Consider the following 24,975-nt stretch of genomic DNA (forward strand, 5'->3'; position numbering starts at 1 on the left):
TGCGATGCTGGGCCCTGGGGGCCCCTCGCCGTCCTGGAGAGGATGAGGCGGAGCTGCCTGCAGTGGCTCTGCCGCTTGGGCCGCCTGTGCCTGCCCTGGCTGCTGTCTCGCGTTGTCTGTTTGCTGTGTGGCATTTGTGACATCCCGAAGGAGTGGCGATGGGGTGAGTGAGGTCAGCGTCTTGGCCCTCTCACTAACCTCACTGTGTAAGAGGGTGCCTCTAGTCTGTCCGCACAGACAGGTGGTGGCAAGGCACCCGGAAGGCTTCTGGAGGCAGCATGGAGTCCTTGAGCTTGCTGTCCGTACAGGTGTGCTGCGGGGAACCCAGGCTCCGCCCACCCATCACCAGGGCAGCCTTCCGAGCCGGCCACTGAACCCTGTGATGGGCTATGCTCCGGAGAACGTGGTTGCCATGGTTTAAGCGGCAGCGCTGAGGTGGACTGGGGTGGGCACTTGCCGTTTGCAGGGAGTTTACAAGTTGTGCTGCTCCTCTCCCTCACTGTTTGTGAAGTGTGTTTGTTTTTGTTTTTGTTTCTTTTGGAGAGGTTTTTGCTGTAGGGTGCATGCACTCTAAGAGGTAGAGACAGAGAGACAGAAAGTGAGAAATCACCCCTCAGGGGGATGGCCACGCTGCAATCCCTTCTCCTCCATTCTCCTCTTGGGATCTTGGGCACGCATGCACACATGCCTGCTGTGAGTTTGAGCCACTGGTCCGGGACTCGAACTGTGCTTGACTGCATGGGAGTCCAACAACATAGCCATCACAATAACTGCTGGTCCCTGTGAGATATTAAGACTAGTAAATGCTTATGTACTGCTTCCTGTGAGTTGGTTTTGAGCGGATGTGTGTAAAGGTAGGAAGTACCACTTTAATTTGCCGTAGGTCCCTGTGCTCCCTAGGGGCCAGGGGAATGAGAAATCCCCCCAGCTGTGTCCTGTCCCCTTCTTGAGCCTCTTGGGATTTGGGGCATGGATATGTACTCGGTGTTATTTCCAAGCCACCAGACTGGGTCCAGGACTTGCACTGTGCACTTGGCCACGTGGGATCCAGCGTCGTAACCTCCCTGCCCCTTGCCAGCCCAGGAAATGCCCTCTTTACAATGATGGCGTGTGGTGGGGGGGAGAGAAGCCCAGGTGTCGTTACCTCGCAATTTATCTTCCCCAGCCCTGCAGCTCCTCAACGGCACGAACTGCCCGTGTGTTCGCAGTTGACCTGAGGATCTGAACCCTGGTCAGCCATGTGGCCCCAGCAGTGCCGTCAAGCACCCTGTGGGCTGTGCTGCGTGGGACGGGTCCAGAAAGATCTTCTGATAGTTTACCTGGGACTTGAGGTTGAACGTATTTTTAAAGTATATTGATCAAAACAAGTGCAAATACCACATTTGTGGAATTTGTTGGTAAAAAGCATTTTCTTCATTTAAGTACACAGTTAAACAAATGAGAGTATGTTTTAGTGGAAAAGAGCTTAGGCCTTGTAGATAGTAGACACATATTTTTTAAAGAATTATTTATTTAATTTTATTTATTCATTCACTCAATTTGACGAGAGAGAGAGAGAAAGCAAGCCACCAGGTCCAGGACTTGAACCATGGTCAACCATGTAGGAGTGTTCAGCACCTTAGCCACCACGCCACCTGCTGATCCCAATAGTAGACATATTTTAAATTGTTACTTCCTCTATAGTATTAGGTGACTTCAGAGTGAGTTATTTAACCTTGTCCTTAGTTTTCTCATTATAAAATGGGGACAGTTCTTAAACCCAGAAAGTTCTTAAAGGATTTTAAGTATTACGTATGAAATTCCTGGCACGAGTCCTGCCTCTGGGTAAATAACGGTAGCTGTCTTTCCTCCTTGTCAAGCACCCTGTGGGCTGTGCTGCGTGGGACGGGTCCAGAAAGATCTTCTGATAGTTTACCTGGGACTTGAGGTTGAACGTATTTTTAAAGTATATTGATCAAAACAAGTGCAAATACCACATTTGTGGAATTTGTTGGTAAAAAGCATTTTCTTCATTTAAGTACACAGTTAAACAAATGAGAGTATGTTTTAGTGGAAAAGAGCTTAGGCCTTGTAGATAGTAGACACATATTTTTTAAAGAATTATTTATTTAATTTTATTTATTCATTCACTCAATTTGACGAGAGAGAGAGAGAAAGCAAGCCACCAGGTCCAGGACTTGAACCATGGTCAACCATGTAGGAGTGTTCAGCACCTTAGCCACCACGCCACCTGCTGATCCCAATAGTAGACATATTTTAAATTGTTACTTCCTCTATAGTATTAGGTGACTTCAGAGTGAGTTATTTAACCTTGTCCTTAGTTTTCTCATTATAAAATGGGGACAGTTCTTAAACCCAGAAAGTTCTTAAAGGATTTTAAGTATTACGTATGAAATTCCTGGCACGAGTCCTGCCTCTGGGTAAATAACGGTAGCTGTCTTTCCTCCTTTGAAAGTGTGAGAGCACAGGCCTTGGTGTTCGGGCCTACTGAGGATCAGAGCGGCTCTGTGTGCTGTCTCTGCACCGCCGAGGCCGGCAGGCTCGTGAGAAAGCCCCCAGGTGTCAGGACTAGCTGAGCAGCCTCATGACTTTTAAAAGTATTTTACAATGAGGGCCAGTCCCGTGGCAGGGTGGTTAACGTGCATCAGGGGCCGGGTGCCACGTGGCTGCCCCTGGTTCAGATCCCCAGTGGCTTGGAAACCAGCCTGATGTGTGAGCCTGTGTGCGCCCTGACTGGAAGGAGAGACCAGGGAACGGCAGTGGTGTGGCCACGCCCATCGGGGTGTGCTCGCCTGGGAAACCCTAGTGAGCACACGTGCCCCCTGGCAACTTAAAACAATTTTTACATTTAACCTTTGCAGATTACATCATCAACCACGCCCTCCCCTTTAGCCAGACATAGCTTTTAAAAGACCATTGGTGTGGTGGTGAAGATCCCCTACTGCAGCTGGATCCCATATGGCTAATTGTATAGTTCAAGTCCCAGACCTGGCAGTTTGAAAAGGGTGCGTGCAGGACCAGCAGATGGTGCAATGTTTGCGCTGCTGTACTCCCACAGTCCACCAGGCCTGACGGCTTAAAGCTCAGCCAGGTGCGTGTGCACGCATCCTAAGAGGAGCATGGAGGAGAAGGATTGCAGGGCCCATCACCCCTGGGGGTGACTTCTCGCTTTCTCTCTGCCTCTCTGTCTCTGGTGAGCACAGGCACCCTATAGCAAAATCCTTTCTAAAAAAGAAAAAAAGGGGGGCAAGTGCTTGCGTGTCCTGAACCCCGAGAGCAGAGCAGATGGGGAGAGTTGTGGCGTGGCCATTCCCCCGGAGGGCGCGTTCTCACCTGTCTCTGCGTGTCTCTGGAGAACGTACGCATCCCACAGCAGACATTTAAATAAGTCAGTGCCCGTGGGTGCTGGGGTGCAGGCTCCCCTAGAGCTCCAGGTCGCTCGCCCGGGCGTGTGCAGCAGCGACCCCAGTGACACCTGCTCCCGTTACCCTGGCCGTGGTGGTCTTTCCGGACGTCGCGTCCTCAGCTCCCGGCCTTCCTATGCAGGCGGCAGTTGCCCTGCCATGACCTCGAGAGGGCAGGGAGGGGAGCGTCGTTCACCCCAGCCCCACTGCTAAGGCAGCCACACCGAGGGCTGGGGCGGGCTCTAGGGACAGCTCTTGCTCACTCGTCCTCCCTGTGCTGTTCAGAGCCTGCGCCGAGTGCCCCTCCCCTGAGAGTCCCGACGGTGCCAGTTTATTTTACTGCTTTCTTAACGTCTGTCCTCGCCTTCCCCTTTTCAAACAGAGCCTGATCTGAAAAAGCGGATCCGCGTGCACTTGCTCAATGCCCACGGCCTGGACGAAGCCGGCATTGACGGTGGTGGTATTTTCAGAGAGTTCTTAAATGAACTGCTGAAATCAGGATTTAACCCCAACCAGGGGCTCTTCAAGACTACTAACGAAGGGCTTCTGTACCCCAACCCGGCTGCTCAGATGCTTGTGGGAGACTCTTTTGCCAGACATTACTACTTCCTAGGCAGAGTGCTCGGCAAGGTAAAGTACGCTTTCATACACCAGATCTCAGACCGCGGCTGCTGGCGTCTATGTCTCTGTGTGGTGCCGTCTTCAGAACTGGAGAGTGGGCGCAGTGCCCGTGCTTGTCTTCCCAGCCTGTGGGAGTGTGGCAGGAGGGTCGTGGGTTTTAGGCTAGCCAAGGCAGTGTAGCAAGATCTTGTGTTCACAAGAAAACGGCATTGCTAAAGTAATCTTGGTGAACCCCGGTAGTGCCTTTGCTTCATCGTTACGTGTGCATGCGTCCAGGCAGTTTGGGCGTGCAAAGGTTACGCGGGAAGCCTGTAAACGCTCTCCGGTGGTCACTGCCAGCGAGGGCGAGGGCTGCCGCTGTCAACACGGCGCCTCCCGCAGTGGCCCTCCTCATAGTGTGAACAGTGAGTGCTCAGAGGGTCTCTGAGGCGTTCAGGTGCGGCGAGACAGAAGAGCCCCAGTCGCTCAGGTGGGCAAGGCGGTCCAGGGGCTACACAGTGTGGAGGGCTCACACACGAGCCGGGCACTCTGCTGTGCTCTTGCAGCCACAAATGGGCGTCTGCCGAACGCCCGCACAGCTTGGACCTTTGCCGAGTGAGTGAGGGGAAGCGCTTATGGCCTAGAGAGACTTCTTAGTGCACGGCAGGCTCTTCCCAGTTCTCCCCCTTTTGAAGTCAGAAGCACGTCAGGATGGGTGCCCAATGGCCAGGACCCAGCTGGTGGGGACCCCAGGAGGGGAGGAGACAGTCCTGGGTCAGACTTCGTGCACAGACGTGGTGGTGGTGTTTTCCCTTTTTGTTGATTCCTAAAATCATTCAATGGGTAACTTTTTCCCTCTCACTATTTCTCTCTGGCAAGCGCACATATCCGATGACAAAACAAACAAAAAAACAGAAAGTGAACAGAGTTACATATTGGGCCATCAGTGTAGTGGTTAAGGCACCCGATCCTGCATGGCCAGCCGCATGGTTTAAGTCCCAGGCCTGGTGACTTGAGAAGTGCATGTGCCCATGCACACCCGAAATCCCAAAGGAGGAGACACAGAGGCAGGACCGCGACGTGACCCCCTCCCAACTTCGTCTTTGGCAAGTGCGTGTGCCCTCCAGCAAACTTTTTTATCTTTAAGTCGTGTACTAATTTTTCTTCCTAAATGTATACATGATTATTACATCACGATTCATGTAGAAACTAATGCTTATTGTCCGTCCAGTGACGGTAAACTCCCTTTTCTCTCAGTTCATTGACATCCTGCTCATGAGTAACGTTGTTCTGAGGTGATGCCTCGTGTGGTTTCCTGGCTCAGGGTCCCCCCTCTGTCTGCAGCCGTGTGGTGCCCTGGCTCAGGGTCCCCCCTCTACCTGCAGCCGTGTGTGCTAAGTGTCCTCCAGGAGGCAGTTTCTGATCTGGACCTTCTCCCAGAGGGACTTCTCGTCCACACTGCATCTCAGTAAGCCTGAGCAGAATAATGACATTCAGACAGGTCAGTGACGGCTGTCGTCGTGTGAGAATAGTGGTTAGTTTACTTCCACATAATTAAGACTTTTCCGTACATAATTTCTGCATGGCAATTTTAAGGAATACTGCTTTCTAAAACGTATTGATTGCCACTTGATTACAAGTGGTTACACTTTGTACAAACATGCTAAAAAAGGGTTGGAATCTAAGTACATGTAATAGCATGGCACTGATGGGGTGGTGCCTGTACATGAAATCTGTAAGAAAGTTGTGCATTGATCGATTATGATGTTTACTGGGCTGTAATGTATTTAAATTCCCTTTAATGCATGTGTTAGTGATTGTTTACTGTGGTGAAGTGTGAGGAGGTCTTTAAGAGTGAGCCTACATAGAGAGAGCTGCCTCGTGTCACTGGTCACCTCTTGGTTAGAGACTCCATTAGCAGATGGTTCCCGCTGCTGCTGTGGGTCCTGACTGCATCTTACTGCCGTAAATCAGGCCGTAGACGGGGGATAAATAAACTGCTCACGGATGTGGGAATGTCATCCTGAGCTTTCCCCCCAGACAGAAGCACCTGGGTCCATTTAAGCCAGCTAGGTTCAGAGTATTTATTCAAGCATATCCTTTATTGCATTGGAATTCTATTTGAAAATGACTCTTCCCTTCAGAATATTGATTTAATTGGAGCAGAATGCCTGTAAATCAGATTATTTGATAATATCTTGGTCACGTATTTGAGTTTTTTTAAGAGAGATTAATGTTATAGGGTGCATGCTCTTGCCAGAGGGAACCAGACAGCAGGAAATCAGCCCCCAGAGGGGATGGCCATGCTACAGCCCTCTCTCCATCCCCTCAGGATTTGGGGCACACACCCACACGCACCTGGCATGAGTTTTAAGCTTCCAGGTCTGGGACTCGAACCACGGTTGACTATGTGCAAGTCCATAGATGTACCCATTATGCCATCTGTATTTGAAATTTTTAATTAGCATATTGTGTAACTTCATCATGGTTTATAACTCTGTATTTAGTAGAATTCAGTGTGCACTTACTATGTCATACACTGTAATATTGGCAATTGACAGTTTATCTGGAACTTGTCGAAAGTTGGGAGAATTATTTTGTATCATGACAGTCCTTTCATTAGATATTCTATAAATTCACTGAGGATTTCAAACTGTAGGTTGAGATAAATACTGGTAATTTATCTCAGTCCTTTAAGTGGCAGAGCCTCTCTCTCTTTAACATGTATGTATTGTATGTACTTGGTCGGCCCCGTGGGCATCCCGCACCTTAACCGCCACACCACTGCTGGCCACCAAAGCTTCTCTTTCGCAGCACCTTCTTTGCGACCCTACACTCCTCACGTGGCAGTGTGGCCGGGCTTCCTGCCTGCCTGTCCTCAGGGAGGGCTGTGCTTCTCAGCATGGTGTCCCTTTTCCTGTAGGGTGACAGCTTACCCAGAGCACTCAGCACAAGCCTCCCCTCCAGGGGGACCGTCTTCTGCTGGGTTGTCAGCAAGTATCACACATACTCGGCCGCCCAGTGGGCTGCTGCTCCTGGCCTGCTCTCGCCGACCGTGCCCGTGTGGGATGCCGCAGCGTCAGCGCCTGGTCCCACCCGCCCGTGCCCGTCCCGTGGGCAGCTATTACTGCTTTGCTCTCGCCAGCCATGCCCGTGTGGGACGCTGCGGCGTCAGCGCCTGCAGTGATCCCAGCAGACCGCCTTCTGTGGGTTTCTCCCTTCTGAGGGCCTCACTGACTTCTTTAGCCTGTTTGTGATCACCATCTAGAACAGCAGACCTGCAGATCGGGAGACTAACCTTCCTGCAAATTAAGGACGTCGTCTGTGGAAGTTCATTTCATTTTTCCAGAATTAGCCATGAAATAGTGGCCAGGACCACCCAGCATGAGTGCTGGGCATATTTCTGAAGTCAGTGGACTCGGGCACCTGGATGTTGTTCTTGCTGTAACTTTAGCCACAGTAGGGTGCTCAGAAAATTCCTTTCTGCCCCTGGATAAAATAGACCTTCTCCCTGAGTTATTTCTTCCATTTATTTTTTTGACCACCCCCAGACAATAGTGAAATAATCTGAAAACGATGAGTAGACTGGATCAGTATTATATTGAAGCTACTTTCCTTTTTCTGTGTCATGTTAAATTATCACCATGAAAATCAGAAACACATGCTTTTACAGGTCCCACTTAAAGCGTACTGTTTATCTTTCCTTGGTCTTTATTTGTCCAGGAAGGACAATAAATACCTGAAAATAAAATAGAGCCCCCTTAAATTCTTTTAAGCATTTCGTTAGATTGCTAAGTGTAACAATATGGTAAACCCCATGAAGGTGGTGTACAGGTGTTACCGTGTTGTCTCAGAACTCGAATTCACTTTGCGAGGCACCAGCCGCTAACTAGGCTTCTCCTCTGGGTTGAACCATGAGGGGTCTGAGCAGGGGAGCACGTGGCCTGCGCTGCTCTCGGTGGCACTCCACGGCTTTCATGTCACATGTGAGCCTCTGAGCCTGGAGCGGACACTCGGACAGAGGGCACCTGCAGCTCCAGCCTCTTGGGTTGAGCGGTGGTTGAGTTAGTCCTGGGTGGTGGTGGTGTGAGCAGCAGTTCGGGGGGATTTGTTAAAGAACTGGTTTTGAGACCGAGAAGGTTAAGGGGCTGCGTGAACTTTGTTCTGAGAACTGGGCCAGCCAGGTGTCACGGGTGAAGCTGGGTAGATTTGGGCAGGAGCGGGCTTGGGGAACGCTGTTCGGACGTTTGACTTTCCCTTAAGTTTGAACGGCCTGTGAGCCCTTCTCTTGGAGACCCGAGGGAGGCAGTGGAGCACCTAGACCTGGGCTTGGGGGCCAGACCTGGTGAGCCATGAGCATGTGGGTTATGTTTGTGACTGTGCGTGTGGGGTGAGTCCCCCAGGGACTAGGCATGACTGCAGAGACGGGCCTCACGCATCCCAAGGTGCGATCCAGACGCGAAGGGGCCTTTAGCAGTGGGCGTTCAGGGCGGTGGCTGGGAGGAGCAGGAGAAAGGCTGGAAAGGGTCAGTAGTGTCCCAGAAGCCGAGTAAAGACATGGTTTCAAGGGAAGAGAGGGATGCGCACTGCCTGGAGCTCCCAGTACACAGGTCAGGCACCTTGGAGACTTGGCCCTGCTGGGCAGGACAGGACAGCAGAAGGAGGGAGCACCAGGGAGCGTTCCATGGCCTGGACACCCTGGGTGTCACAGCTGAGGTGAAGTCGGGAGGGAGGGCCATGTCCCTGGGGGGTCTCCGGATCAGGCGACAGCGGTACCTGAACCCTGCATCCTGGCAGCCCTCCGCATGGCCTCATACTTGCCAGGGTTTTTGGACCAGAGGTCCATCCTCGGATTGATTGCAAGGTCACCTCGGGACCACTCGCGGTTAGTATCGTGAATTCCAGGACGTGGGCCTGACCAACTTGGCTGCTGGTTTTTCTCCGACCATAGTCAGCATGCGAGTATGACGAGGGTCAGAGGGATGGTTTTTGCCAAGTGCACACCACACCGGGTGAGCTGAGTGCAGGGGACCTGAGGCATGAGGGCGTGGTGGCCACGGCCCCCGGGGGTCTAGGCTGTGCGGCGAGAAGCAAGCCCTGTGTGGAGACCTGTGGGGAAGGGCTTTCGAAGGACAGGGAGCCAGGAAGGGAGTCACGGGTTAGAGCAGCGGTTGGGGACAGTCACTGCTGACAGGTCGAGGATGTGACTGAAACAGGGTGGCTCAGGTGGAGTAGGGAGACTCTGGAGTGGTGATCATCTGTGGGTCAGTGAAGTCACCAGAAATTCCAACAAGCTTGTGTTGGGCTGTGATGGCTGTCAGGAGCTAAAACTCGGTGTCTCACAGTGTGGAGCGGGGCTCCAGCCCAGCGCTTGGTACTCAGAGCAGGGTGGCTGGAGGGAGAGGGAAGAAAGCGTAGTCTGCAGGTGGCAATGAGGGACAGAGGGGCCCTGGCTGACTTCTGTCCCCTGTGGTGGAGAGTGTGACAGAGAAAACAGCCACTAGCAGGGAACGCCTTTGAGGTGTATTGAGGTATACGGAAGGAGTATTAGGCCGACCAGTGTGTACCAGTCTGTGCACTCCACTCCTTGTACAGGCCAGCCCGTGTACTCCAGCCCGTGTACGGGCCAGCCCGTGTACTCCAGCGTGTGTACTCCAGCCCATGTACAGGCCAGCCCATACTGACAGGGACCAAGAAGAAAGACATGCAGAGGCTGCAGAGGCTCAGACAGGACTCCATGTCTTGGGTGTGGGACGCGGGAGGTGAGTATGGAAGGACTGGTCTCAGATCGGCTGAGAGCCCAGGTGGTCACTCCTCCAGGATGGACAGAAGAGCAGTGTGCACTGAGAGCAGGCCCGTGAGATGCCGTTGCGTGCCCCCTGGGTGGCTGTGCTCTGAAAGGCAGATACTAGTGAGGTTGGTGAGCGTGTGGAGAGGCTGGGCCTCTCGTGCCTCACCGTGGGGCTGTCACATGGTGTGGCACTTTGGAAAACAGGCTGGTGGTCCCCAGTCAGGTAGGGTCTGGCCCTCGTGTTGCACAGGCTTGTTCACAGCAGTGGCTTTCCTGCCTGGGGCCGACTGCGGCACGTGTTCGCTGCCACACCCTGCTTCCGGGTGAGCCTGGAGCACCTGGGGCTGAGTGGAAAAGCCAGACCCAGAGGTCACCGAGCCTTCCGCTCCATGCATGTATGATGTCTTGGGAGGGAAGCCCACAGACACAGAATGTGGGCAAGTCGTCGTAGGGCTGGGAGGGACCCCAGGGAGGTCTCTGGTCACTTTTTGGGCTGATGAAAGTCTTCAGAAGGGTGCCGTGATGGGCGCTCGCACGTTTCGGACTTCAGTAAGAACCATGGAGCAGTTCCCTCAAAAGAGGCAAGTGGCCATGACTGTGGACTCGGTGTCGGCACAGCTGTTAGAACAGTGCCATTCGTGGCCAGGGCTGGACTCTGTGTCGGCACAGCTGTTAGAACAGTGCCATTCGTGGCCACGGCTGGACTCGGTGTCGGCACAGCTGTTAGAACAGTGCCATTCGTGGCCATGATTGTGGACTCGGTGTCGGCACATCTGTTAGAACAGTACCATTCGTGGCCATGACTGTGGACTCGGTGTCGACACAGCTGTTAGAACAGTACCATTCGTGGCATGCTAGAGCCCAGGCCGAAGGCATGAGGGGCAAGAGAGTGCGACTGGCCAGTTGGACCCGCTGAGGGATCGGGGATCACGTGAGGCACTGGGCTCCTGCGGGTGCTCCGGCCTACAGGCTCTGCCCCACCTTGGTCGGGAGACCTTGGGTCCCGCGCGTCCCACCCAGTCGCCGTCGGGAAGCGCAGCCGTTAGTACGTCAGTGATGTGCACCGCCTCGCTTTGCATTTCTCTTATTTTTTAAACTATGTGGTTCGTGAGATTTGAAATAATTAAAATTATTATCTGCTTGCTCAATTAGGATGGCTTTAAAGCAAGACATTGTCTCTTATATAGTTTTTAGATTAAGTTATAAATGTTCACTTTAGAACTACCTGAAGATTGATAGAGATGCATTTGAAAAGCATTATTTTTTTATTGATTCTTAATGTAGTAAATTACTGGAGTTATTTGGCAGCAAACAGGAGTGGCCTGTGATGGGGCTCACATTTATTCTCCTGATGGAACCACAATCTGCATTAATTGCGGTGCGACTGCACTCACTTATATTAAAAGGCTTCTACTATAATTAATCCTTTTTATTTCAAATCATTTTGGCACAATTTCTAGCTATAAACACTCATAAAAGACAGACAGCTGAAAAATACGTTACAGGTTTTTCCATATACCTACTGCTATTTTTTCGTGACAAGTAGTTATTGATAGGCTTCTAGGAACAAATGTGCAACTGACTGAGAATTGAGGCCGATGTGAAAAATGCTAAGTGGATTATTTTGCATAAAAAATAGGCAGCTTCTGAAGTTGTATAATTAACCTGTGTTTAGAAAATACCTTGATTTATGCTTACATTTGTATCTCGGTTGCATACATTATGGAAATTTAATTTATAATCCATTTAGCTGATGCAGTCATAGTTTTTAGTGCTATCGTTTATTAGTGCTTGTATATTAAATGCTCTAAAGGTTTAAACCTGCCTTATATAAAAAATTATACCTATGCATTTAACATTTTATGAGTCACAGTGGGATTTCTGTTTAAAATTCAGGTAGCTCTGATGTATTTAACGAATCTCACTGGTTTATTGTTACTAATGCAGAGATGGCAAACAACGACCTTTTATATCGACAGCACATGATTTACACTTCCAGTCTGCCTCAAAGTCCACCGCGCAGACGGGAGCTTCCCCACCAGCCGAATCGATCATGTGACTGCAGAGTTCTGGGCTTGGGCTCCCCGTCCATGTAGAAGTAATGGTGTTTGTAAGTGCTCCAGGTTAACAGTAGTGCCCATTCTTAACTTTAGGCAAACTGTGCCTTCAAAACAACTCTTTCTTTATATTACCAGTCAGTGGCTGAGTGTTCGTTGTCGTTTTGTCACTCATTCTCTCATTAAGAAGCTTTTTGCCATCTTTTCTAAAGTAATTGGCAGTCATTAGTGTTCAGATCGGACACGAAAGCACAGGATGTAGCACCTGCATTGACCTGGCGTGGACAGGCGTGGTCTCTGGGGCAGACATGACACCCTGCTGGAGCCTGGGCGCCTGGCATAGGGCAGCATCGGCCGAAGGCGCCCTTGGGAATGTCTGTCGGCGGTTATCAGGATGGGGAACCTGGTGGCTCTCTAGACGTGTGCTTTTGGAAAGATGTTCATAGCTGTTTCCCAATTGCCTCCAGTCAGATTAGTAGGCTGTTAAATGCACGTGTGGTGTGTGTTTCAGTGCAGTGACTGTGTAGACGCCTTTGTTCCGTGGACTTAGTGCCGTCACTGCTGATGGAGGGCGAGCTGCAGGGGCCCAGAGGCATTCGCCAGCTCTGGAAGCCAAGGGTGCTCACACAGCCCTCAGGGCGCAGGCTCAGCCGTGACTGCCAGGTGCCCACTCATGGGTACAGTTGTGTTTCTGTGTCACGTTCCGTGAGCAGCAGGACTAAGAGGGTTGGTCTGGGTGTACACCGCATGGGTGCCGCTGTCGTGGGCATCTGTAAGGTGGAGTCAGGCTAGCCTTCATCCTCTCCCTTCCACTCCTTCCCCTCCGCCTTGACAGACAGACGGACAGACTTTAATGTGAAGCCAAGAGCTAGGTCCAGGGCTTTCGGAGAGAGAGTGCCCCACATTCTGACTGTGGACTCCGGCCTGTGGAGCCGTGAGGTGTGTGTGATACCCTTATACCTGTGGGTTTCTGATACTTTGTTCCCACCAGCTCAGGGAACTAAGACACCTGCAAAGCCTGTCTGACCTGTCTGGCTCTGAACAGGGAGCATTTGCCAGCCCCTGTCTCAAATGACTGCCCGGCTCCTCAACATGGTTCAGTCCTAGCACCCTGTGGCCCCAGCCCTGGTGGTCTGTTCTAGAGGGCTCGGCACCGGGGGGGGGGCGTCCTCAGACAGCGGCTTCCGACACCCTCCTCCACTTCATGAAGACGGTCTCTGCTGTCTCAGGGTTCTGCTCAATGTCAGATTGCGTATTTATCTTTTATTTGCAGGAAGTGTAAAAACAAATTGCTGTTAAGTCTCACCGCTGCCACTTGTTCTTATTCGAAGGCTCTTTATGAAAACATGCTGGTGGAGCTGCCCTTCGCAGGCTTTTTCCTGTCCAAATTGCTTGGGACAAGTGCAGACGTGGACATCCACCACCTGGCCTCCCTGGACCCAGAGGTGTATAAGAACTTGCTGTTCCTCAAGAGCTATGAAGACGACGTGGAGGAGCTCGGCCTGAACTTCACTGTGGTGAACAACGACCTGGGAGAGGCCCAGGTGAGCCCGCCCTATGCCCCTTTGTCACGGGCACCGCCTCCGTAGCACAGCCATGTTCCCTTCTGTGGCAGGGGCGTTTGTCGTCCATTGTTTGAGCTTCTGCCCTGAACGAGAAGAGCCGCTGTGGCTGAGAGTGAGAAGCGAGTCCATCGGGGCCGGGGCGCTGGGCACTGGGCGCCGAGCTCAGGACAGCTTTCGGCCCTGGTGGGCAGGGAGGGAGGGAAATGCCCCCCGCCCCCAGTTGCTGAGTGCACAATGCTGGCTTCCAAGATGTGTCCCTTTGTTTTTAAGGAAGTCCTGTATTAGACATTCAAACTAACTCTTTTTTTTTTTTAAGAGAGATTTTTGTTATAGGGCACGTGTGCTCACCAGAGAGAAACAGAGGGAATAAGAAAGCAAGCTACCAAGTCCAGGACTTGAACCGCAGTCGGCCATTTGGGACTCCGACGTCTTAATCACCACACCAGCTGTTGGCCCTTTAGTGAGTTTTAGTATTTCAGTCATGTGATCACCACCACAGACAATTTCCAAACATTGTTTTTTCTTTTTTTTTAAATGTTGCCAGAGGGGACCAGCAGGTGGCATGCTGGTTACTGCGCTGGGCACTGGACCCTACGTGGCTGACCAAGGTTTGCGTCCTAAACCTGGTGGCTGGCTTTCTCACTTTCCCTCCCTCTCTCTCTCTCTCTTTTGCTCTGTCCCTCTCTGGTCAAATTAAAATAAACAAGTAAAGTTAAATAAAATAATTATTTGAAAAAATATGTTGCCAGAGGGTACATGCACTTTCCAGTCAGAGAGAGAAAGCAAGCAAGAAAGTGCCCCCTTGGGGACAGTCCCCCACAGTCCTTTCTCCTTTGTCTCTACCCTCTTTCAGGGATTTGAGGTGTGCAAGTGCCTGAGAAGCTGGGTGGTTTTGTTTTGTTTTGAGAGTTAATATTTTGTTTTATTCTGAAAGAGAAACCGAGGCTCGTACATGTATTTCTTCAGGAACCAAAAATTCAGCCCCAGCTGCTACCTTCTGTATATTCGGAGTGTCCTTCCAAGTGGGACCTAAGGAGGTTAGTCTAGCACTATCGCATTCACGCAGCTGAGCGCTCAGACCCCACCTGGGGTTTTCTCGGTCCCTACACTCTAGTAGCCTCCTGCGACAGATTAGGAGGTAGGACAGGTAGTGTTCCTGATAGCAACGACCCATGCAGTGGGCGCGATGTCCATGAGAGCCTGGCAGTGTGTGTAGCTCACTCCCGTCTGTCTTCTGTGGGGCAAATACTCCAGGGTTTTAATGCATCGGTGTGACAGAATCTCTCACTGTGAGCTGTTAGTCTGTTGTTTGGTGAGGCTTGTAGGTTGGTGGTAATGTTCATTTATGACAAAAAAGAGGTGGACGAGGAGCTCACTGAGAGTCACGCTCTCCAGATGCTACTTGGACCCTATCCACTTTGTCGCCTGGCCTCCAGTGTGGAGCCTGATGGTAAGCTTCCTTCATTCCTGGCTTAAACACCAGTGGATTACTTGTCTGAGTTTTCACTGCTCAAGCTCGAGCTAGATAGAAGATGAGAACCGGAGCTAAACATGTATGTGCAGTGTGAACCGAGAACTGATAGGGCACCTGAAACTCGGGTCAGAGGCCGGTCTTCTAGAAGGGAGCGCCGTGAGTGCCCACACCCGTCCTCCTCAGGCCGCGCTTTCTGTGTCGTGACTCAGCAGTGAGGCAGTAGGGCTCACAATCGCTGTCACTGTCCTTGCGAGGCTGGGCTCGCCTAATCCTGACAACATCTGCCTGCTCAGAATCTGAAACAAGGGTTTCTGGGCCTCTCTTGCTCATTTTCTGAAGTGATGGTGTGGTCTGGTGTCTCAGGTAGTAATCGGATTCTACTAGCTCACCTGTCTGTTGACACACCTTTGTCCCGATCAGCTGTGACTTGAGGGTCTGCGAGTCTGGTCAGACGTCTGTCTCGGTTCTACACTCCAAGCATGTGCTCTTCCTAGAGAGCGCTCTCTTGGAGCAGCCCCCCTTGCTCTGGATGGTGCCAAAGGACGCCTGCGCCGCACCTGAGGTTCAGGTAGCTGCCGTCTCCATGTCTCCTGTGGTTGAATTCCAGAAGCTCTCCGCTCATCTGTGACAGACTGCTCAAGAGTCAGATGATGTATGGTATCTGAAAAGGCCTCTGGGTGAAGTTGGCAGAGCCCTGTTTCTGGTTCTTGTCCTGTGCTCGGGGCTCCGCATTCTGCTTCCTGCCAGTGGCACTTCCGTGACTTCTTTGGGCATGCCGTTGTTCTGAGGTGGATACAGAGGGCACGCTTTCTATTAGCCTCTGGGTGGTTCGCACATTTTCCTTGCTTAAAAATGTAGCCTAGGTACGCACTCACTGCCTGACTTTCGTCTCCCATTATTAGAGCTTGAACGTAACCGTTTTTTATTTGGAGAGATTTTCACTGTAGGGCGCGTGCGCTCACCAGACAGACAGAGAGACAGAGAGACAGAAAGCGAGAAATCACCCCCCAGGGGGGATGGCCACGCCGCAATCCCTTCTCCTCCATTCTCCTCTCGATGTCTTGGGCACGCACGCACACGCGCCCGGCGTGAGTTTTAAGCCACTGGGTCCGGGACGCGAACCGCAGTCGACTACGTGGGAGTCCAGCGACATGGCCATTACGCTAACTGCTGGTTCCCAACGTAATCTTTCACTAGAGCTGATGCCACTGAAGTTAAGATACTCTGGTTTTGGGGCCGGCACGTGGTGTGGTGGTTAAGGGCACTGGACTCCCACATGGCCAACACTGGACTCCCATATAGCCGACCATGGTTCAAGTCCTGTACCTGGCGGCTTTCTCTCCATCTCTCTCAATCTGTCCCTCTCTGGTCAAATATAAATAAATAAAGTCAGTTAAAATAATTCTTAAAAAAAAAACACACAAAGATTACTCTGGTTGTTGCTGTGGAGGATTGGTGTCCTTTTGGCTCAAATCCAGCAACGTCATTGCCTTGTCTGGTCGGGATCAGGCATCTTTTGCACAAGAGTCTCCTCTTCTGACAGTGAGTCTTCTGGTTTCACTTTTCTCGACGGTTCTTTGTCTTGGCCCCCAACAGCGCCTGACAATGCCTCTTCTCTCATCGGTTTGGGTTCACACGCTGCTTCTTCAGAGAGGTGGTGAAAACCCTCCTCTCGAGGCAGCCTGTCTGTCGGCCGCCTTAGGTAGACGGAAAACCTGCCTTCTCCATCTTTGTTGTCGGAATTGCTGCTGTCCGTGTCAGCAAGCACCGGGAGACTGTCCATGAAAGAACTGCCTTTTTGGTCTCCTTCCCACTTCCCTGAGAAGTCCTCCAAGCTGCTGAGTCTGGGACTCAAGCTGAGGTTTTGGCCACGTGGGATCCAGCCAGCTTAACCACCAGGCTGGCCAACTGCCCCTAGAAGAAACTCTGTCTGTGAGAAGTCACCCTGCCGTAGGAAAGCAGCATCAGGTGGGCGCACTTCGCTGCGGGGAGGTCCTGGGAGTTGCCTGGGGGCCCGAGGTGGTGCTGAGCTCTCTGGCAGCCGATCAGAGGCAGCCGACAGGTAGCAAGTGTGCAGGAGGGCAGGCAGAGCAGGACCGAGCCTGACACTGCTCAGAAGTCGGCCCTAGGAAGCCTGGCACGCCCTCCATAGGACAGTGCGGGCGCCTTCCCGTAGCCGACAGCCGTCTCGGCGTCAGCAGCAGTTTTCCTGGAATGAGGCATTGGGAGCTACCAGGAAGCAAGTGATGAGGCCGAGGGAGCTTCCTGGCAGAGGGCGTGGGGTTCTGGCTCGGGGTCGGGGCAGGTCTGGAAGCATCTTGGGTGTGGTTTGAGTCAAGTGGTTCCAGAGCCCACTGAGATGCCACGCCACGCCACACCACACCACGCCATGTCACGCCATACCACACCACAACACACCACAAGGGTGTGCAATAAAAAAGACTTTTTTTTTAATAGAAGTTTTTGCCATAGGACACGTGCACTCGTCAGAGACAGAGATAGAGAAAGTGAGAAATCACCCTTGGGGAGATGGCCACTCATCAGTCCCTTCCCCTCCATTCTTGGGATTTGGGGCACTCACACACACACGTGCCCAGCGTGGGTTTCGTGCTGCTGGGTCCAAGACTCAAACAGCAGTCGGCCATGTGGGATTCCAGCGCCTTAACCACTACACCATCTTCCGGCCCCCAGAAAGGTTTTGAATGAGAGAACTACTGTGGTCTCTGTTTCTGACATACACTGTAGGGTCCGATGCACGTAAGTGACACCCTGCAGTGCTGCTCTTTGTGGGCTGACTCGTCTCAGCTACGAGCCAGCTGGCCTCCTGAGGCCCAGCCGTGTTGGAGCATGGGTCAGTCTGTGTGTCATGCTGACTGGTGCTCCTCATAGGGTAGACATGTCTGCTGCTTTGGACGGTTCCCACCTTCTGCTGACCACGGCAAATACTGCCACAGACACTCGTGTGCAGATGTCTTGTTAAGGCCCTGCCTTCTGTTTCTCCCAAGTGTACCGGAAGTAGACTTGCTGTGTGCAGCTCTGTGGTTTGTAGGACCATCAGTCCGAGTTCCGGCAGCTGCCGTTTTCGTGCACGCTCAGCACTAGTACCCAGAGGTGTAGCGCGCTCTCCACACCTTACCAGGCTGCTCACTGTTTTCTCCGGTTCCCTTGTACTGTTTTGTTTTGGTTTGTTTTGGGGTTTTTTTGCGAGGAAAGACAGACAGAAGGTGAGAAATCACCCCCCAGAGGGGATGGGAGTCCAATGACAGAAACATTCCGCCATCTGCTGGTTTCCCCTTCTCTACTTTTAAATCAGAGCCGTCCTGTTGGATGTGAAGTGGGACTTAGTTGTCATGTAACTAACATGACCTGCAGTGCTGTGCTACGACCCTGAGAGTTCGATGGGAAGCTGGGGGGGGGGTCTTTGTCTGCTTTCTGTCCTGACTTCAGGACTGCTGTACAGGTTGTCTTTAAAATAAGGGGCACATGGCCAGCCGTGGCATGTGGTTGGGGCAGCCAGATCCCACATGGTCGACTGGTTGGAGTCCCATGCCTGGTGCCTTTAAGGACACACCGGGCACACACTTACTTACATGCCCCAAATCCCAAGAACGGGAGAAGGAATTGCAGCGTGGCTATCCCCCAGGGGTGCTTTCTCACTTTCTCTCTCCCTGGCAAGTACACATGCCCCTCGCAGATGTAAAAAATAAAAGCATGCATACATGCATACGGGCACACAAAGATCTATATATCCTGGTATCTAAACCATCTGGATACTGTTTTGAATGATTGATTGTTTTGGAACTTGAATTTTCCGGCTGTTGCTTAGCTTCACAGCCATCTGTTCCCAAGGTTGGTGTAGATGGGGCCCAGCAGACAGCACTGCTGCGGGTCTGTTACCCTCCATGCCCTCCTGAGGACGGACACAACACAATCACAGTGGCCTGCTGATGGCGCTCTAGTGCAGATGCAGGTGGCCAAATTGCACACGGTTGATTGTGCAGTTCGAGTCCTGAGCCCGAAGGCTTGAAACACACTCTGGGCTCATGTGTGACAATGCCCAGAACCTGAGACCAGCAGGTGGCGTGGTGGTTAAGGTGCTGGAGACTCCCACATGGCCAATCACAGTTCGAGTCCTGGATCTAGTAGCTTGCTTTCCGACTTTCGCTCCTCCCCCTTTTTCTCTCTCTGTCTCTCTCTGGTCAAATTAAAATAAATGAATGAATAAATAAAATTGAATAGATTACAAAATAAAAAGAAGAATGCCCAGAACCTCAAAAAGGAGCGAGGGATGGAGAGAGGGCCTTCAGCATGACCCGTTGCTCAGGGAGTGTGCCTTCTCACTTCCCCTCTGCTTCTACCCTGGTAAGTACTCAAGCCCTCTGACAAGCTTAAAAATAATGGTGGTAAATTGGGACGAGAAATTACTGCAGCATATTTTATTTGGTCACAGCTTACTTAGGTGTGTTTATTTCAGCCTTCTCTGGCGTGTTGTAGAGTTAAAATCTCAGCAGTGCAGAACTCAAATATTTTTTGGAAGGTAAAAGTTAGTGCCGTGTCACATGCACATGCGTCACTGCCTGCGGCTGTCCCCTGCACCACCTAGTGGTGGTGTCACGTGCAGTAGCTGCTAGCAGCAGTCCTGTGGTGGCCGGGCCTGACCTTTGCTAGTGGGAGCCTTTCTCTTTCTGCTTCTGAAGCAGACTGGTCGTGAGAGGTCTCATATGCGGGAGTCCCTTCCTGGCACCACTGCCCCGTGGGACCCCTGAGCAGGCGTGTGGATATGGTGTCCCCACATTCTGAAACTCACCGGCAAGGCCCCTGATGTGAGGGAGCTTAGGGTTTCTGGAGCTCTCTGTGCGGATTTAATTTTACAAGGCATCGTGATCTACAGATCTGCCATATGCAGATACTTCGTCACATGGACAGCATCTGGTAATTAACCTCCACTTTTAAAATAGCAGTGTTACCGTCCAGTTCGTTCTCAGCGGAACCTAAACGGCTGCTGCTTAGTCTGCGTAAGGACCAGCAGGGAAGTAGACTGCTGCTTTACACACACCTTCCCTGACCAAGGGTAAGCGTCTGCGAGAGGCTACATGACCGTCTGTCGTAGGAGAGATGGGGCCTGTGTCCTGAGACCTCTTCCCGTGTGGCTGGGCGTGGGCGGCGAGGCTCCTCAGTCCCTGGAGCTTCCTGGGCTTGGGGTGCTATGGCTAGGCCTCCACACGTGATGGGAGGACGGCACTCGCTGGAGAAGCTGCCCCGCCCGGTTCTGCATCTAAAGGAGACTTCAGGCGTGTCCTCAAACCTGAGTACATATGTGACATGATTTTTAAATACACTTAGTTGTCTAGGGTTAGACTGAGAGAGGGCTTTAAATTAAAAGTAGGAGGACCGTTTTAAAAATACTGGTTGGGCAGGGGAACCAGGGGGCTTTGGAAGTTCCTTAGCTGATAACTTCACTGGTCCTTTGTCCTCCAAATCTTACGCACATCGTCATTTATTACCTGCCTTTAATCCATTTAAAGGCAAAGGGTGGTGTTTTATATATTGAAATATAATAGCTGGCCTCTTGAGGCCTGGTTAACAGATGGACTGTCAACTGAGGCTGAGCAAAGGAATTAAGGTAATGAACGCAATCTTTAATCAGAACGAAGACAATGGATTTGAGAGGCCATTCTTACTTAGACGTGATGGTTCCAAAACTAGGAAAGTGAATTAGTAGGAATAATCGAACCATCATTTAAAATGTGAAATATTAAAAGAAGCAAATTTGACACCCAAGCTTAAAGAATGAGAAGCAACAAACTACCGTGGCCCGTGCCCATCAGGTGACCACGGGCTGAAGCTCTAAGCGGGCCCTGAGGCAGCTTTGCTGGGAGGAGGCGAGGGGTAGCGCCTGCTACCCAGGGACCTGAGAGCCGCGAGAGGACTATCGGCCCGGAACAGAAAGGCCTGGGCGGGGGCTGCCCCTGTTTCCCAGTGGCCTTTGCCCAGAGCGTTCACACTGCTTCCCGGCGGGTAGGCCTGTGCATACGAAGCACTGCCGCTGACTTCCCACATGCAGGCCACATGGACATCGCGACGCCTCTCGCTCGCTTACTTTGAGCTTGATTTATATTATCTTCATCGTGTCATGGACCACCCTTGTCCAACCTCAGGAATACACCTCAGTTTTTAAGTACTAGTACAGAAGGAATTAAAAAGTGAATTATGGGGGTCGGCAGGTAGTGGTGGTTAGGGGCGCTGGACTCCCACATGGCCCATGGTTAGAGTCCCAGCCCGGCCTGGCGGCTTGCGCTCTCTCTCTCTCTCTCTCTCTCTCTCTCTCTCTCTCCCCCTCTCCCCCTCTCCCCCTACCCTTTTCCCTCAAATTTTAAAAATAAGTAAATTGGGGCTGGCAGGTAGTGTTGTGGTTGAGGTTCTGGACTCCCACGTGGCCGACCACGGTTCAAGTCCTGGACCTGGAGGCTTGCTTTCTCAGTCTCCCTTTCTCTCTGTCTGTCTCTGGTCAAAATAGAAGAATAATGATAATAAGTATAATTAAAAATAAATAAATCTTTTAAAAATTTTTGAAAAAAAGTAAATAAATAAGTTAAATAAAATAATTCTTTAAAAGAAAAATGTGAATTATGGGGCCAGGTGGTTAAGGTGCTAGATTCCAGATGGCCAACTGCTTGGTTTAAGTTCCAGACCCAGCAGCTTGGAAAACACGCCAAGCACATGTCCATGTATATACCGAAAATCCTGAGAGAAGTACGGAGAGGAAGGGATACACGTCATCTCTCACTTTCTCACTTCCCTTCACTTTCTGTCTCTGGCTAGTGTACATGCCCTATAGCAAAAATTTAAATAAAAAACTAAAGAATTATACCTGCTTATTTATGACGTCTTTGTTGTTTTCCGATCAACTTTGTGCACACAAGTTCACGTAATCACAATTACGATATGGACAAAGCAGATATTGCAGTTTCATTCATGGTGACGGGTGCAGAGTGACCACCTGTGAACGTAAGGGTGAGGGCATCAGGGTCCAGGCTCTGCCGTTGCCAGCAGCACTGTGGCCGTGCAGACAGGATGGTTTTCCAACCCTACACTAGACCTACACATTCTGTGTGCAGAGCCATGTGCTAGTGAAAAAACTGTTCTGTTTTCTTTAGGTTTTTTTGCTTGTTTCATTTTTTAATTTCTTCCATGAGTGAGGGAGACAGGACCCCCAGTAGGTTCTTCACACCATGATCCCCCCGAACTGCAGCCTCAGCAGCCCCAGGTCCCGGATGCACCATGGTACGTGCAGGGCGGTTGACCTCTGTGGACCCAAACCAGGGGTCCGCCCGTGCGATCACACTCATAGAGCGTCTCGGTTTATCTCTGCACAGCGTCCAGACCCCAAAACTGTTCTTGCTATCTCTGCTCGTACATGTGACATTGGCCAATCAGCTACTCTGGTTGTACTACTGTCCTTTAAATCATAACTAACATGTTTTCTAGGCGCAATATTACAGGAATATAAAGGAAAATGTATGCTACCTATAAATTCCAATATGAGTGATCATTTTTCTGCAGCTGGAATTCTGTATGTTGTATTTTCTACTGTGTGAATCCCTTTGTTCTCTTCTGACTTATGCTAATTGTTTGGTTATATATTTGTGATTTCATTTCTTTTTTAGAATTATTTATTTAATTTTATTAATTCATTCATTTATTTTAATTTGACTGGAGAAGACAGACACAGAATGAGGAAGAAATTGAGAAAGCAAGCTATCAGGCTCGGGACTACAATCGTGGTCGGCCATGTGGGAGTGTCCAGTGTCTTAACCACCTCGTCACCTGCTAGTCTGCTCTTTGATATTCCCGATGTTTTAAAATGAAATCACCTCACATTGCCACCTGGCTCCTTCTTTGGAGAAAACCAGACGGCCAGTGATTTCAAACACAGAGCAAGGTGCCCGCTCGAGGGCAGGCCCTTGGGGGTGCAGCTGAACCTCCCACAGAGGTGTGTGCCTATTCCTTGTGGTCTGGTTTCTGGGTTCCTGTGCAAAGTAGCAAGTCCTTTTCCTCAAAACTGGGGTGTTCTGCTCTCATTGTGCCCTCCTGTCACACTTTGAGAACTCTGAGATCCTTCATTTTGTTCACTCACAGGTAGTTGAACTAAAGTTTGGAGGAAAAGACATCCCTGTCACCAGTGCCAACCGGATTGCCTACATCCACCTTGTGGCCGACTACAGGCTGAACAAGCAGATCCGGCAGCACTGCCTGGCCTTCAGACAGGGCCTGGCCAACGTCGTCAACCTGGAGTGGCTCCGCATGTTCGATCAGCAAGAAATCCAGGTGCCCACCGCTGACCCTCGGGAGCAAGGGGAAGGCTTCCCTTAAAGCTGCCTCACATTTTATGGTTTGAACTTTTCCCACAGGTGTTAATTTCTGGTGCGCAAGTTCCCATAAGTCTAGAGGACCTGAAATCCTTCACCAACTACTCAGGTACGCTGTCGCCCTGAGCTCTTTCTCTGAGAACGTCACAGGCGCCTGTGCTTCCAGGGTACCTCTTGATTATAACTTTCTGCGTGGTGGTTTCCACGGTTCAGAAACCATAGCGTGCAATGAGGTGACCGCGGGGGCCTCTTCCTCTTCTTTGTTCCCTTCTGTCCCATTCCTCCTTCCCTCCTGCTAGCAGCAGCCACTAGTCATAGTGTCTCTATATGTTTTATATTATATGCAACTATGTCTTAATTCTTCTTTTCCTTGTTTTTACACACCGTTGTTTTGTCTCTGGACGGTATATCTTCTTAAGATCTACTTTCAGACATTTGATATTTCCAGTCTTACGCTTTAAAAAATAGTGCTGCTAGCCCTCCTCTCTCCCAAGGAAAAACAACAGTAAAATAAAAAGAAAAGCTGAACAATTAGACCCCATCAAAATTTTAACTTATTGGGACTAGCAGTTAGCATAGTGGCTATGTCGCTGAACTCCCATGTAGTCGACCTCGGTTCAAGTCCCAGACCCAGTGGCTTAAACTCACACCGGGTGCATGTGCGTACGTGCGTGCCCAAGATCCTGAGAGGAGAATGGAGGAGAAGGGATTGCAGTGTGGCCATCCCCCCTGGGGGGGGATTTCTCGCTTTCTATCTCTCTCTGTCTTTCTGGTGAGCATACGTGCCCTATAGCAAAGTCCTCTCAAAAAAAATTTTTTTAAATGTATTGATTGCATTAAACTTAGCTTTGTGCTTTTCAAGAAAATGAGAAAGCAAGCCACATAGATAGCAAAACATAGAAAACATATATCTGATAAAGAGTGTATATCCCGAATGCATTAAAAACTATCTAAATATAATAACGGGGGGGGGCAATTAAAAGTGAGCAAAATTCTTAAACAGTCCCTTCAGAAAAGAGAATCACTGGGTCAGGCGGTGGCACTGTCAGCCTGGCGCGTGCCTGTGATCCGGGCTGGCAGGCGCTGGGCATCCCAGAACTGGAGCCTTGTCGGGGCTGTTGTCTCTGTCTCTGCCTCATGGAAGAATAAAACATTAAAGTGGGAGAGCAGATGGTGGTGTGGTGGTGAAGGCAGCTGGAGCCCATGTGGGTAATGGTGCAGTTCTGGTCCTGAACCTGGTGGCTTGAAAAAGACACCAGGTGTGTGTGCCCACAATGCCAAGATGAGAATGGAGGAGAAGGGACTGCAGCACAGCTGTTCCCCTCGGGGTGATTCCTCACTCTTCCTCCCTCTCTCTGTCTCTCTACAGTGACACACGCTCTATCTCTGGGGGCAGTGGTGGGGGCACACTGCATCCCTTCTCCACGCTCCTCTTGGGATTTAGGTAGTTCTCTTCACACTGACCTACAAAGTCAGTCCAGTACTCATCAAAATCCCAGCAAGGCATTTTGTAGAAATCGACAGAATAATTTGAAAACTTACCTAAAAACATGAAGTCTCTAGAATAGCCACAACAGTTTTGTAGAATAAAGTCAAAGGCCTTACACTTTGATTTAAAACCTAAGTATGGGACCAGCAGATGGCGTAATGGTTACATCCCTAGACTTCCACATAGTCGACCACAGTTCGAGTCCTGGACTTGAAACTCATACTGG

At 50.8% G+C, this 24,975-nt stretch overlaps 1 protein-coding gene across 1 annotated transcript in view; it reads left to right on the top strand.

Moving 5' to 3' along the window:
* UBE3C (ubiquitin protein ligase E3C) overlaps window positions 1-24,975 on the top strand; it is a 112,835-nt gene that overhangs the window by 72,618 nt on the left and 15,242 nt on the right. The window contains exons 18-21 of the mRNA XM_006143828.2: window positions 3,787-4,034; window positions 13,184-13,396; window positions 23,031-23,219; window positions 23,303-23,369. Coding sequence (XP_006143890.1) covers window positions 3,787-4,034; window positions 13,184-13,396; window positions 23,031-23,219; window positions 23,303-23,369 — 717 coding nt within the window. The remainder of the gene's footprint in view (window positions 1-3,786; window positions 4,035-13,183; window positions 13,397-23,030; window positions 23,220-23,302; window positions 23,370-24,975) is intronic.

This window comes from Tupaia chinensis, unplaced genomic scaffold, assembly GCF_000334495.1.
Source record: "Tupaia chinensis unplaced genomic scaffold, TupChi_1.0 Scaffold000110_1, whole genome shotgun sequence".
Lineage (NCBI taxonomy): Eukaryota > Metazoa > Chordata > Mammalia > Scandentia > Tupaiidae > Tupaia > Tupaia belangeri.